The sequence below is a fragment of the Colobus angolensis genome, unplaced genomic scaffold (assembly GCF_000951035.1).
Source record: "Colobus angolensis palliatus isolate OR3802 unplaced genomic scaffold, Cang.pa_1.0 Scaffold5, whole genome shotgun sequence".
Lineage (NCBI taxonomy): Eukaryota > Metazoa > Chordata > Mammalia > Primates > Cercopithecidae > Colobus > Colobus angolensis.
Genome location: NW_012118487.1, coordinates 2,453,635 through 2,468,444, shown reverse-complemented (window position 1 = coordinate 2,468,444; position 14,810 = coordinate 2,453,635). Strand labels below are relative to the sequence as shown.

Below are 14,810 nucleotides of genomic sequence, written 5' to 3'. Positions count from 1 at the left end.
AAATAACAGAGAGGAAGACTCTAAAGGAAAATGATGTTTATCTGGGACTAGAGTGCTGCAGTGGGAGTACACACTCCATAGTAAGCTCTGCATATTCAGGAAGGTAAAGGAAGACAAAGGTCTCTAAAGGAATAAATGAGGAGGATTACAGAATTGTTTTGAGATAATTATCCTTGGCTACAGGATCAATAGCAATTATGGCACCAGTCCAAAGTTGGACAAGCAGTTGATGGGCAGTTGTCCTCACAGAATTATTGTTTTGTGTAAGGTTGCAAAGGCCTTTGTGCAAGCTTGTGGTTTTGCAGAGTCTTTTATGATAGATCCTGTTGCCAGGCACTTGTGAGAGACCTCCCTTCCACGGCCTTCCCCAGCCCTATTTGTCAGGATTTTTAACATGAGTGACTCCAGTGTTGATTCTGTCAACTTTCATAGATACAAATTATTAAGACTGATAAGCCCAAGTGCTGACAAGTGTGAGTGGGCTAAATTGTATTCCCTCAACATTCATATGTTGAAGTTCTAGCCCCCAGGACCTCAGAATGTAACTGTATTTGAACATAGAGTCTTTGAAGAGATAATTAAAGCCGGGCATGGTGGCTCATGCCTGTAATTCCAGCACTTTGGCAGACTGAGCTAGGAGGATTGCTTGATGCCAGGAGGTCAAGACCAGCCTGGGCAACATAGTGAGACCTTGTCTCTACAAATAAATACATTCTGGATAGAGTTAATTAATGTGAAATAAAATATGGTTATTGGGGAGGGGTTCTAATCTAATCTGACTAGTGTTTTTATAAGAAGAAATTAAGACCCAATACACAGAGAAGGAAGACCATGTGAAGACACAAAAAGATGGACACCTGCAAGCCAAGGAGAGAGGCCGCAGAAGAAAACCAACTCCAGTGACACCTTGATCTTTGACTTGCAGCCTCCAGAATTGCGGCAAATACATTTCTGCTGTTTAAGCCACCCAGGCAGTGATACTTCGTTTTGACAGCCCTAGCAAACTAATACAGCCAGAGATTTTATTAGTCCATTCTCATACTGCTATAAACAAATACCGGATTCTGGGTAATTTACAAAGAAAAGAGGTTTAATTGGCTCACCGTTCCACAGGCTGTACAAGAGAAGCCTGGCAGCTTCTGCTTGGCTTCTGGGAAGGCCACAGGAGACTTACAATCGTGGCAGAAGGTGGAGAGGCAGCAAGAGTATCTTACATGGCCAGATCAGGAAGAAGAGGAGAGGAGGAAGGGGCCACACACTTTTAAACAACCAGATCTCGGGAGAACTCACTATCTCCACAACAGTTCCAAGGGGGATGGTGCTAAACTGCCCCCATGAGCCAATCACCTCCCACCAGGTCCTACCTCCAACACTGGGGATTACAATTTGACATGAGGTTTGGGCAGGGACACTGATTCAAACCATGTCAGAGACATACAATATGGAAATTTTTACACATTGCTGGTAAATAAATGGGCACATTCATTTTGGAGAGGCACAAGCCCCAGTAGCCAAAAAATCCATTGAGTCATCTATTCTAGAGAAAGTCATGCAAATGTGCCCCAAAAGACATATGGAAAGCTGTTCAGTGAAGCATTTTATCAAATCGTGAAAAAAATGAAACTAACCTCCCCTCAGTGGAAAATGGGTAAACTGTGGTTCATTCACACAATGGAATTCTACAAGACAGTTAAAATGAATGACCAAATGTATCTGCATATATCAACATGGATAAATCTCAAAACCAATGTTCAGTGAAGAAAATTGCAAAAATATTTGTACAACATGATATCATTTATATGTAGTTTCAAAACACAATTGTCTATATTGTTTATGCACATATACATATGTGTAAAAGTACAAATACACACATGAGCATAAGACGCGTGTAAGATAATGGTTAAGAGTACAGACTGTGGAGCTCCCTCACCAATTATACAACATTTGATAACGTTAATCCTGTGCCTCAGTTTCCTCATGTGTAAAATGGTGTTAATGATAGTGCCTACCTTATTGGATCATGGGGAAGATTACATTAGAAAATGCATACAAAATGCTTAACTCAGTACCTGGCTCATAGCAAATGCTCAATAAATATTATACTGTTGTTTAATAAATGTCCCCTTCAAAACTCATGGTGAAATGTGTCATTGTGATGATACTGAGAAGTGGGAACTCTAAGAGGTAGTTAGGTTATTAAAGCTGTCATTGTGGGAATGGGTTCATTACCATGGGAATGGGTTTGCCCCCTCTTACAATCTCTCTCTCTCTCTCTCTCTCTCTTTCTCTCTCTCTCTCCCTCTCTCTCTCTCGTCCCTTCCACCCTTCAGCCATGTTATGACGCAGCAAGAAGTCCCTTGCCAGATGCTGGTGCCTTGACACTGGACTTCTCAGCCTCCAGAACTGTGAGCCAATAAATGTCTATTTGTTCTAAGAAATCTTACTAGATAAGGGCCGGGGGCCGTGGCTCATGCCTGTGATCCCAGCACTGTGGGAGGCCGAGACGGGCGGATCACGAGGTCAGGAGATCAAGACCATCCTGGCTAACACGGTGAAACCCCGTCTCTACTAAAAAATACAAAAAATTAGCCGGGGGTGGTGGCGGTGCCTGTGGTCCCAGCTACTCGGGAGGCTGAGGCAGGAGAATGGCGGGAACCCGGGAGGCGGAGCTTGCAGTGAGGTGAGATCCGGCCACTCACTCCAGCCTGGGAGACAGCAAGACTCCGTCTAATACACCCAGTGTAGACCAGGGTGAAAGCTAACGCTGGTGTGCATATGTACTGTTAGTAATAAGGTAAATTGGTGTAAGTTTCTGGAGAGCAGTTTTAAAAATATTCCTAAAGATATTCACAATTATATTTTGCCTGTAGGAAATAAATGAATAAACATTTATGTATATCCATTAAAGTCTTAAATATAGTAAATATAATAGTGAATAACTGGTAATAATTTACCAGTTTGGGGGAATTGTTAAATTATAATATATCCATTTGATAAACTCTCAGGTGGATATTAAAATTCATGTCAAAACTCTAATTAATGATTTGTTGAAATGTTCACAGCATGATAACATTCACAAAATAATAATAATTGAGGATGATCACAAATTTTGTTTTATTTACATTTAAAAATTTGTTAAACTAGATAGAGATATACCAACATAATAATAGTGATGATCAGAGTGATGAAATTATTAGGTGATTTACATTTTCTTGATTATGTTTTTCTATAGGTTCCAATTTGTCCATAATAAATATGTGTTTTTTTAATCTGAAAAATCCTCAAATGTAAAACAATCCAATGTGGGCCGAGTATAATTCTTGAAATATTTACTTTTTGCCTCTTTTTTCTGGATCATGTTTTTTTCAAGTTCTCTCATATTCCTAAATTCGTCTCCAAACTTGTCTTTCAGTCACTTATTTACATCAAGTAGCTATTCTTGTTCCTCTGTTCTTGATTTTTTTTTTTTTTTTTGAAATGGTCTCTAGATATAACTGAAGAGGGAAAAGATCAATTATTTACTTAATTTAAAATTATATAAAAAGGTAATTTTTTTGGCAAAAAGTAGGTTTGACCCTTTGCATAAAGCATTATTTTACTTTGGGAAATAAAGATTTAAATCACTTTACATAAAAATCTAAAATATACCTGTACATGTCAGCATTTTTTAACCTGGAGTCCATGAACATCTAGGGGTTCACATAATTTGAGGCATCCTCAAATTATGGTCTAGCTTTTTATTTCCTCTTTTTAATCCATCAGCCTTTCGTAAGGTCTTTTTGAACCCTCAGCTTCGTCTCAGCTGTGCCTTGGAGTCTCCTAGGACGGCCCTTAGGCCACAGCTGGGGGAGCCTCCCCATGGTGGGTGTGGAGGTGGCCGTAAGCGTTGATGAGAAGTCAAAGCAGAAGTGACTCTCGGGGGCACAGAGGGAGAACTTCTCAGCCTGGCTTCTCCATCTCACCTGGGAGATTCTCTTTTCAATGTTCACCTTGAAAATTCTGACTTGGTTAAGAAAGGTGATTTTTTTTTTTATGATGTACACATACTTCATAATGTCAAAGAATAAACACGTGTAGCTTGCCTCATCTGTTTACTTTTTACCTGAAACCTCTGCATTTTTTGATGATTCATTCTGATCTTCTACTCCCAATTTTTTAAGAGTTGCATCTCTGTTGAGAACACCTATTCTCTTCTCACCATGCCACTAATGGAAATGATACGTGTGGTTTAATATGTAAGTTTTATGACACTGACAAGTTCATTGTCTAGCGATGGCACATGTGAGCTATGTGGGCTGCCGGTTTCTCCTCCTGGGTGCCTATCAGACAACACGGTTCAACACAGCTTTCTCCTTGTCGAGCCCAGATTCAGCCTCAGAAGTTTTCCCAAGTTCTACCAAACACTTGGCAATGGTATGCAGTAGGAAATATACTGATTTATGTACATGTGTACAGACACACACACACACATAATGGATTTGTCTGTTTTATTATGTTTAAAATGAACACTTTTTAGAAGTCCTTTGTCAGACTATGTGTCCTGAGTTTGGATTTGAAAAAAATATTCTCATTATACGCACACCGCGTATACTCTTGCATGCATAATTATGGTGAAATACATCAACTGCTCATCCTTTGCCCTCAGTAGGAAATTACAGGGACAGGTCCTGGCCCTCTGGGCTGTGTGATTTCACAGGCTGATTCTCTGAGTCAGGCCCAGATATATTCTGTCTGGGCCTGACTTTGTCACCTTTGTAATTTTTGTTTTTGTTTTTGTTTTGTTTTTTGAAACAAAGTCTCACTCTGTCACCAAGTCTGGAGTGCAGTGGCATGATCTTGGCTCACTGCAACCTCCACCTCCCGGGTTTAAGCAATTCTCATGCCTCAGCCTCCCGAGTAGCTGGGATTATAGACATGTGCCACCACGCCCGGCTAATTTTTGTATTTTTGGTAGAGACAGGGTTTCACCATGTTGACCAGGCTGGTCTCAAAGTCCTGACCTCAGGTGACCTGCCTGCCTCAGCCTCCCAAAGTGCTGGGATTACAGGTGTGAGCCACCACGCCCGGCCTGTTATGCTTGTAATTAATAACTAATGTTCTTAGCTACTTTCCCCTTCCACTGAATCTCCCTCTTTCTTAATCAAGGCTTGGAGAGGCCTTTTTTAAAATCCTAGCCTCAATATCATTCTTTCATCTGCTGAGCTATTCCATGGTATGAGATCCAGGAACCTGTTTTCAATAAAAAGAACAATGGATTGGCTAAAATGTGAAACATGTTTCACTATAGATATATCTATACAGTATATGGACTCCCAGTGGCTTTTTCTTTTGCTAATAAAACATGTTCGTTTTGATTGTTAGAATTTTATTATTTGAGTTATCAGCGTGAAGGCAGAGGGGAAATAACCAGTAAGTCACGCCTCTAACTCTGTCTGAGATAAAAGGCCTCTGTGAAAGACATTTAGCCCTATGAGTTCCAACAGAAGCTGCTGGACATTCTGAATCAGCTTGCAATTCCTTTTTTTAAAAAAGATATGCAGTGATTTACTCGTTAGGTGAAAAGCAGAGCGGTGCCTCCCTTGTTTGGGCTTCTCCGTTGAGGTTTACATGGATCTGCGAGGCTGCCATCAGTGCCCCCGCCTTCTGTTAAAGGGGTCAAACCAAGCAAGAATTCCGAGGGAATCGGTTCCTCTTCCCAAACTGCTGCATAGACTAGCTCTTCAAACTTTATTGTGCTCTTGGCTTGGAGTTTCAGCCTATAAGAAATTAAGAATATAGGGAAAGGAAAAGGGATTTGCAAATAGAACAGTTGTATTCCAGGAAACACAGTAACCAGATCCCTTCCCAAAGCTTTTACCCTTTTTAGCTCAGATATTAAGTTTGTTGTTGTTGTTTTGTTTTGTTTTGCTCTTTTGTTGTTTTTTGAGACAGGGTCTCCCTCTGTCACCCAGGCTGGAGTACAGTGGCATGATCCCGGCTCACTGCAACCTCCACCTCCCGGGTTCAAGCAATTCTTCTATTTCAGCCTCTGGAGTAGCTGGGATTACGGCCTGCACCGACACACCTGGCTAATTTTTTGTATGATTTTTTTTTTTTGGTGGAAATGGGGTTTCACCACCTTAGCCAGGCTGGTCTCAAACTCCTGACCTCAAGTGATCCACCAGCCTCAGCCTCCCAAAGTGTTGGGATTATAGGCATGAGCCACCACACCCGGCCAGATATTAAGTCTTAAAGTTTAAAAACGTGGTTTCGAATTTTACAGTTTTCTTCAAGGTGATGTGGAAGAAAATTAGTAACAAGTTAAAAAATAATAATGAAGACAGTGACTTTGAAAGTAGGACTATCAGTCTAAAAGTAACTTCTTCATAAACATACTCTGTGTTGTGGAAATTGATCACACAAGCTGTGTCATTCTTGTCCACCCAACCAAAATAGAGTGGAGGGCTGGGGGGAACGCGCACTCAGGACACGTGCCATTGCTCTATAAATAAAATTCTCTGCAAGTCTGGTGGCTGAAACTGCCTATTGTAGCCTGAGACCAGTTTTATCTGTGGCCTCAGCAGCTACAACTCTAGGACTAATCTTGGCCACCATGGTCATCCACCAAATGGAGTTGGCCAGCCCCCCGAGCTTTGCTAAAACCAAAGCACTTTCTCCAGGACCACACAGAACATTCTCTTTTTTTTTTTTTCTCATAAAATCCCCAACCTTCTCTTTATTCTTTAGACATACCAAAAACCACTTAGTCTGCCTGTATGCCCTGAATTGTAATTCTTTCTTCCCAAATAAAGTGTTGAATTTAGAGATTCATCGCTAATTTTTTATTCTCACTTCCACAGTGTGTATGTAGGTGTATGTGGGGCGAGGGGGAAAGGAAAAGGAAGGGAGAGAGAGAGACAGAAACAGATCATAATCCTGCTTGCCTGTATGACAGGACTGGATTTTGTGTTATATCATGGTGGAAATCAGATTGTAGCAGGGAAATGAAAGAACGACAGCAGGCAAGCATTCCTAATTCCTCACATGTCTGTCCTGCCAGCTGAACCCTTCTTCAGGGCTCTCCCAGCTTCACAGCCCTCAACCCCTCTCACTGCCCTGACTCAGTAAGGCATAAATTGTAGCAGTCACAGGGTCCCATGCAGGTGATTGGCCTGAGGAGGAGTTGGGGATGCTGCTTGGGACTGATCTATCTTCTCAGGAATTTAGACAACACCATGAGAAGTGCATCTCTGCAAGAATTAAAGAGTCCACAGGACCAGAAAGGAGATATGATGATTTTAAAAAAGGAGAGGTCAGCACCATCCACTTTGATGTCATTGCATGTTGCTTCCCTCATATAAACAATACTACCAGCCAGGTGCCGTGGCTCACACCGTAATGCCAGCACTTTGGGAGACCAAGGCCAGTGAATCCCCTGAGGTCAGGAGTTCAAGACCAACCCGGCCAACATGGTGAAACCCTGTCTCTACTTAAAAAAAAATAAAATAAAATAAATTAGCCTGGTGTGGTGTTGCATACCTGTAATCCCAGCTACTTGGGAGGCTGAGACAGGAGAATCCCTTGAACCCAGGAAGCGGAGGTTGCAGTGAGCTGAGATCGCGCCACTGCACTCCTGCCTGGGCAACAGAGTGAGACTCTGTCTCAAAATAAAAATAAAAAACACAACACAACAATATTACCTTCACCCCTTTTTCATCTTCCCTTCATCCTCTCCTCCTGCCTCCAGTTTAATTACTTGGTAAGTTCGCTAAACATTTGAACACTCCCCAAACACTGGCGATTCACAGTTGATGAAGACTTGGTCCGTGTGAGCAGGCGCCCGGCCTAGCTGGGACCGCTAAGCACGTGATGGTCAGTGCTTTGACAGTGGGGTGTCGGTATGGTGTGCATATGGTCCCCTCCAAGTCTCATGTTGAACTGTAATCCCCAGTGTTGGAGGTGGGGCCTGGTGGGAGATGACTGGGTCACGGGGGTGGATTTCTCTTGAATGGTTTAGCATCATCCCCTTGGTGCTGTGCTCGAAATGAGCGAGTTCTCATGAGATCTGGTCATTTGAAAGCGTGTGGCATCTCCCCGCACACTGGTTGGCTCGTGGTCTCATTCTCACCACGTGATGCGCCTGCTCCCCCTTTGCCTTCTGCCAGGATCGGAAGTTTCCTGAGGCCTCCCTGGAAGCAGATGCCAGTCTTATGCTTCCTGCACAGCCCACAGAACCCTGGGCCAATTAAGTCTCTTTTCTTATAACTTGCCCAGTCTCAGCTACTTCTTTATAGCAGTGCAAGAATGGCATGATACAGGTGTGGATACCAGAAGGACATGGAGCACAGTCACTTAGATTTGGGTGAAGGGTTGTGGGTGGGGGGTGGTGTCAGGGAAAGTTCTGCAGAGAAGACAATGCTGGGGTGAATTCTGAAGAATGATCAGCAAGTGACAGGGGAAAACCTGGGGTGGGGGAGGTGAGCCAGAGGTGGGAGTCGGATGGGACCCACATGAGGCAGGGAAAACAGCTAAAGACGAAGGTGAGAGACAGCAGGGTGTGTGCAGGGCATTGTGGGGGAAGCCACAGGGCTGGAGGAAGATGCACAGGGGCGGAGAGGGATGAGGCCGGAGAGGTGGACAGGTGCTGGCCGGAATGGGCCTTGTTTCCTGAAAACAGGACAGAGGTAGTCTCAGCAAAGCACACATGAAAATGGCCTGTCTACTAAGTCCCCTGTCTTGGGGACTAAGAACCTATTCAGTTTGAGCCAGCAAACACTGACCAAGTTCTGTGCCCTGTGCTAGGAGGTACAGATGAAAGGTGAGTAAGACAGTACCCCTGGCCTTGTAGAGCTGGCATGATAGGAAGAATTCTGGAAGTAGGGCTATCTTTGGGCTGCTTCTGTTCATTTTACTTCCCCCTTATTCTTTAGTCTTTCATAAAGTATCTGTAAATCTTCTAGCCAGCTTTCACTGGAGAAACAGGGCAAGAAAATGATTTTGCTCTTCCTTGGGACCAGAACGTGGAGAGGGGAGGAAGCAGCACCCCCTGGGGCCTGCATGGTGTTGGTGATCCCAGAGAGGCCATTCTAACCAAGGGCAAAGAAAAGCCTGGGACTCAGGACAGGAGCCTCTGGTCCAGCTGTCCCTCCCCCTTGAGAGTCTTGGTCAATTCTGTCTCCTGGCAAGAAATCAAACCTTCCCATTTTAGTTTAATAAAGGAAGGGAGTTCCCTTGTGCCTCGGTGCCTTGTTATTCAAGTACTACCTACCCCCAATGTAGAGGACACCAGGTCTGACACCAGATAGTCTTCTCGGTCAAGCCAAGAAATCAGTTATAATCCAATCACCCACCTGGAGTCTCCCCACTTAGTCCCTTTTTACAGACAGAAACCCAACACTTGCATTCACCTGCAATACATATGCAATACCCACTCAGCAGGGGCCGCCCACGCACATCCCCCAATACCCACTCAGCAGGGGCCGCCCACGAACATCCCGCAATACCCACTCAGCAGGGGCCGCCGGAGCACATCCCCCAATACCCACTCAGCAGGGGCTGCCCACACACATCCCGCAATACCCACTCAGCACGGGCCGCCGGAGCACATCCCCCAGTACCCACTCACAGGGGCCGCCCGCGCACGTCCCGCCCTCAGGGCTCGGGGTGGAATGGGGGTAACAGAGTTCCCCATCAAGAAGACTCTTGGCCCCTCAGTGGTGCTGCCTGGAAGGAAATTAGGAGGAGAAATGTATGTGGCAGAGCAAGAGAGGGAGAAAACCCAACTCCTACACCTCATCCACTTCCGTCTCCAGCTGGGTTCCAGGCTGAGATGATAGGCGGGCCCTGCTGCCCAGTTTGGCTCCTCTGCCCTCCACAGCTTCTGCGGTTTGTCGGCCTGAGGTTATCCAGAAAGTCACAACGCTAAGAAAGATGTACTGCTGTCATCAAAATGGTAGATGTTCATCAGCATTCCAGGCAAAGAAAATAACAAAGCTTAGGGCACTCTTCCTACTGACAAATCAACTTTTTAAAACTTCTTATTTTTGGTCGGGTGCAGTGGCTCACACTTGTAATCCCAGCATTTTGGGAGGCCGAGGCTGGCAGATCACCTGAGGTTGGGAGTTTGAGACCAGCCTGGCCAACATGGTGAAACCCTGTATCTACTAAAAATACAAAAATTAGCCGGGTGTGGTGGTGCGTGCCTGTAATCCTAGCTACTGGGAAGGCTGAGGCAGGAGAATCGCTTGAACCCAAGAGGCTGAGGTTGCAGTAAGCTGAGATTGTGCCATTGCACTTCAGCCTTGGCGACAGAGCGAGACTCTGTCTCAAATATATATATATATATTTTTTTTGTGTGTGTGTGGGTACATAGTAGGTGTATGTATTTATGGGTTACATGAGTTGATACAAGCATGCAATGTGTAATAATAATATCAGGCTAAATGAGCACCTTTTCTTTTTTTTATTTTTTTGAGACGGCGTCTTGCTGTGTCGCCCAGGCTGGAGTGAGTGGCCGGATCTCACCTCACTGCAAGCTCCACCTCCCGGGTTCACACCATTCTCCTGCCTCAGCCTCCGAGTAGCTGGGACTACAGGCGCCGCCACCAGGCCCAGCTAGTTTTTTGTATTTTTAGTAGAGACGGGGTTTCACCGTGTTAGCCAGGATGGTCTGGATCTCCTGACCTTGTGATCCACCTGCCTCGGCCTCCCAAAGTGCTGGGATTACAGGCTTGAGCCACCACGCCCGGCTATGAGCACCTTTTCATATGCCTGTTTGCCACGTGTATGTCTTCTTTTGAGAAATGTCTATTCAGATCTTTCGCCCATTTTTAAATAGGATTATTAGATTTTTTTATAGAGTTGTTTGAGCTCTTTATATATTCTGGTTATTAATTCCTTGTCAGATGGGTAGTTTGCAAATATTTTCTCCCATTCTGTGCGTTGTCTCTTCACTTCGTTGATTGTTTCCTTTGCTGTGCAGGAGATTTTTAATTTGATGTGATCCCATTTGTCCAGTTTTGCTTTGGTTGCCTGTGCTTCTAGGGTATTACTCCAGAAATCTTTGCCTAGTCCAATGTCCTAGAGAGTTTCCTCGGTGTTTTCTTTTAATAGTTTCATAGTTTCAGGTCTAGATTTAAGTCCTAATCCATTTTGATTTGGTTTTTCTATGCTGTGAGAGAGAGGTCTATCCCTTTTGCATAGGGATATCCAGTTTCTCCAACACCATTTGTTGAGGAGATTGTCTTTTCCCCAAGGTATGTGTCACCTTTGACAAAAGTGAGCTCATTGTAGATGCATGGATTTATCTCTGGGTTCTCTATTCTGTTTCACTGATACATATGTCTGTTTTTATGTCAGTACCATGCCATTTTGGTTACTATAGCTCTGTAGTATTACTTAAAGTCCAGTCCTGGCATGGAGGCTCACACCTGTAATCCCAGCACTTTGGGAGGCCAAGATGAGCAGATCACTTGAGTCCAGGAGTTAGAGACCTTATATCACCCAGGGTATTGCTCCTGTCACAAAAGGATTCTCAGGACCACAGTGATAGCTCCACCACGCCTGCGAAAAAGAACAAAATAACTAATATTTCTATTAGGGTTAAACGAGATGAAAGTGTAGTTTTATGTCAACTGTCATCATTTCTATATAGTTTAACGTGTGTGTGTGTGTGTGTGTGGGTGGGGGGGCGGGTGGTGTAATTAAAACATACATCCAAAAGTTGTTTCTGGGAACTGATTCCAAAAGCGAGACTTGGCAGGCTTTGGATAAGCTATCACCTCTAAATTATCTCCATCACTTTTAAAATGGAACTATGACATACTTTGATGTATATTTAAAAATGTACAGAAGAAAAATACTTCCAACAGAATCTCCTCTCTTCCAAGTCCTGCGGTTCTTTAAATTCTGCACCTAAAAATATCCCATGTATAAAATGTAGAATAGCATTTGTGTATATTTTGATGGCTAAATGGATAATCCTTTATAGGACTATCTATATGACCCCAGGTGTGGGAGGGGACATTAAATAAGGGACCAGAAGCCCAGCGCCTACTAACTGTGTGGCCTTCTACGGACTTCAGTTCACATCTGTATAAAACAAAGATAACTTGCCTCATGGAGTCACTTGTGAGTATGACATGACATGTAACGAAGTAAGTGAGAGGCCCTTACAATTATAAAGTGTTAAAAATGTTGATTACTACGTTTCCATACAGGGCAAGGCTGCAGACCCCTGGGGAGTCATAGCTGTGGTTTGAAAGGAGCTGAAATAGATGTGGCTGCCACTTCCTGCAAGGGAAAGAGCCGTCCGCAGACAGGCTTCTGTGTGATGACGGTGCAACACGAAGGACAACACGCCCGTGTGTGAAATCAGTTAATGTGGTCAGTATGGACAGGCCCATCTCAGCACTGCGGCCCTGGGAGATTATTTCACGGGCTTAAATCATTCAAATAGGCTTCATACCGGGATCAAATTGATTGGGTAATTATACATGCCCATTTCATTAGTCTGGTTGCATAGAGAAATAATCTTGTTGTTACTGTTTTAGAGACAGGGTTTTGCTCTGTCGCCCCGGCTGGAGTGCAGTGGCGCGAACACAGTTCATTGCAGCATCAAATTCCTGGCCTCCAGCATTCTCCCTCCTTGGCCTCCCAAAGGACTGGAATTACCAGCGTCAGCCACGGCACCCAGCCTACAGAGAGAGTTTAAGCCCAGCTAGTTTCTATGGGTTTTGTCTATTTGTATCATCGGCACATTAAAACAAAGTCATTTTGGTAAACAGCAAACATACAGATGATCTGCTTGTGCAGAGTGCAGTGACTAAGATGTAGATGCTGCCCTCCAAGGTCTCACACCAGGGCCTGAGTGGTGTTTTCCAAAAGACCATCAAGATGGCTAAATAGCACAAAGGAGAGCTTTATTGGGGATATCAGTTTGCAAAATGGGAAGAGATGGTCTCCAGCATGGACAGAGGGTGCTCTCTCTTTGAAGAGGGAAAGGCCAGGTTGGTTTCATGCCTTACAGGGTCTGTATTGCACAATAGAATCAGAGATATTCAGCAAATTTTGGGGGAAAGCTATACATATTTATAAGGGGCACTGAGCACATACATAGTGCATATACATATATATATCATATATCCCATGTTCACTTTGGGGTGGTGTTTTAGCATTAAAATGAGGTGGGGCCAGGTGTGGTGGCTCACGCTTGTAACTTTGGGAGGCCAAGGTGGGTGGATCACCTGAGGTCAGGAGTTTGAGACCAGCCTTGCCAACATGGTGAAACCCCATCTCTACTAAAAAATCAAATATTAGCCCAGCGTGGTGGCAGGCACCTGTAGTCCTAGCTACTTGGGAGGCTGAGGCAGGAGAATCACTTGAATCCGGGAGGCAGAGGTTGCAGTGAGCTGAGATTGTGCCACTGCACTCCAGCCTGGTTGACAGAGTGAAACTCCATATCAAAAAAAAAAAAAAAAAGAGGTGGAATTTGGTTCTTTGTATCAAAAGGTGAACCACAAGACACAAAGACAGTTTGCTTGCAGTCTCTATAAGCTGCTGAAACTGGCTTAAGGTCTGCAGTGGCTCATCAGAAAAGAATGCTTGTGAGGCTGGTCCTGGGTCCAACAGAGTTGCAGAGATCTGGGTTATAAATCAGAGTTGAGAGGTCTGATAATTTGCTTGATATAGTTCCTATTGTTAGGGTGTTTAGCAAGAGTGTGGTTTTTCCTATAGTTGTAGAATTTTGGGGAGTTGCCATGCAAGCCACCCTGAACCCTCAACCAGTAGATAACTGTTGTTTCCTCATCCTTCGGGTCCATCTTACCTGTTAAAGGGACATCTATTGTGGTCTCTCAGCTCACAGGTAACTTACCTCAACACTGTGGACGGCAGGGTAGAGTGAAAAGGGTATAGGGAAATAGAGTCGAAAGAGATTAATTCTAACAACAGCAGTTTAGGAGGTTTCTTTGAGAAGGAGGAATTAAGCCAAATTGGGGGGCTAAGGAAGAGAATAATTCAAAAACATCAACAGGTGGAGGTGGGATTTCAGGACTAGGCCTGGCAATTAATGCATAGGCTAAGGGGGAACCTGACTGAGGTAGATGAGGGGTGCCACAGAGCTTAAAAGGTGGGCAGAGGGACTGGGCACAGTGGCTCACGCCTATAATCCCAGCACTTTGGGAGGCCGAGGTGGGCGGATCACCTGAGGTCAGGAGTTCGAGACCAGCCTGACCAACATGGCGAAGCCCCGTCTCTACTAAAAATACAAAAATCAGCTGGGCATGGTGGCAGATGCCTGTAATCCCAGATACTCTGGAGGCTGAGGCAGAAGATGCATTTGAACTTGGGAGGTAGAGGTTGTAGTAAGCTGAGATTGTGCCACTGCACTCCAGCCTGGGCGACAGAGCGAGACTCCCTCTCAAAAAAATAAACAAATAATAAAAAAATAAAAAAATAGAATGTGAGTAGAGGGATGGAGGAAATGGGATTCATTCTGTAGAAAATAGGGAGACATCCTACAGGCCTTCAAGCAGGAAAGTAACACCTCAAAGGAGCGCAGACCCAGATGAAGGTCTGTTTCCTCCCACCAGCACTGGTGCCAAGTCCAACGCCTGCTGATTTTTGGGTTTTTTTTTTGGCAGAGTCTCACTTTGTCACCTGGCTGGAGTGCAGTGGCACGATCTCGGCTCACTGCAACCTCTGCTTCTTGGGTTCAAGCGATTCTCCTGACTCAGCCTCCCAAATAGCTGGTCTGCAGGCACCCGCCACCATGCCCAGCTAATTTTTTTGTATTTTTATTAGAGATGGGGTTTCACCATGTTGGCCAGGCT

The 14,810-nt window shown here is 44.4% G+C and overlaps 1 protein-coding gene across 1 annotated transcript in view; it reads left to right on the top strand.

Moving 5' to 3' along the window:
* SLC25A4 (solute carrier family 25 (mitochondrial carrier; adenine nucleotide translocator), member 4) overlaps nucleotides 1–14,810 on the top strand; it is a 61,931-nt gene that overhangs the window by 28,901 nt on the left and 18,220 nt on the right. The window contains exon 4 of the mRNA XM_011959541.1: nucleotides 2,331–2,405. Coding sequence (XP_011814931.1) covers nucleotides 2,331–2,405 — 75 coding nt within the window. The remainder of the gene's footprint in view (nucleotides 1–2,330; nucleotides 2,406–14,810) is intronic.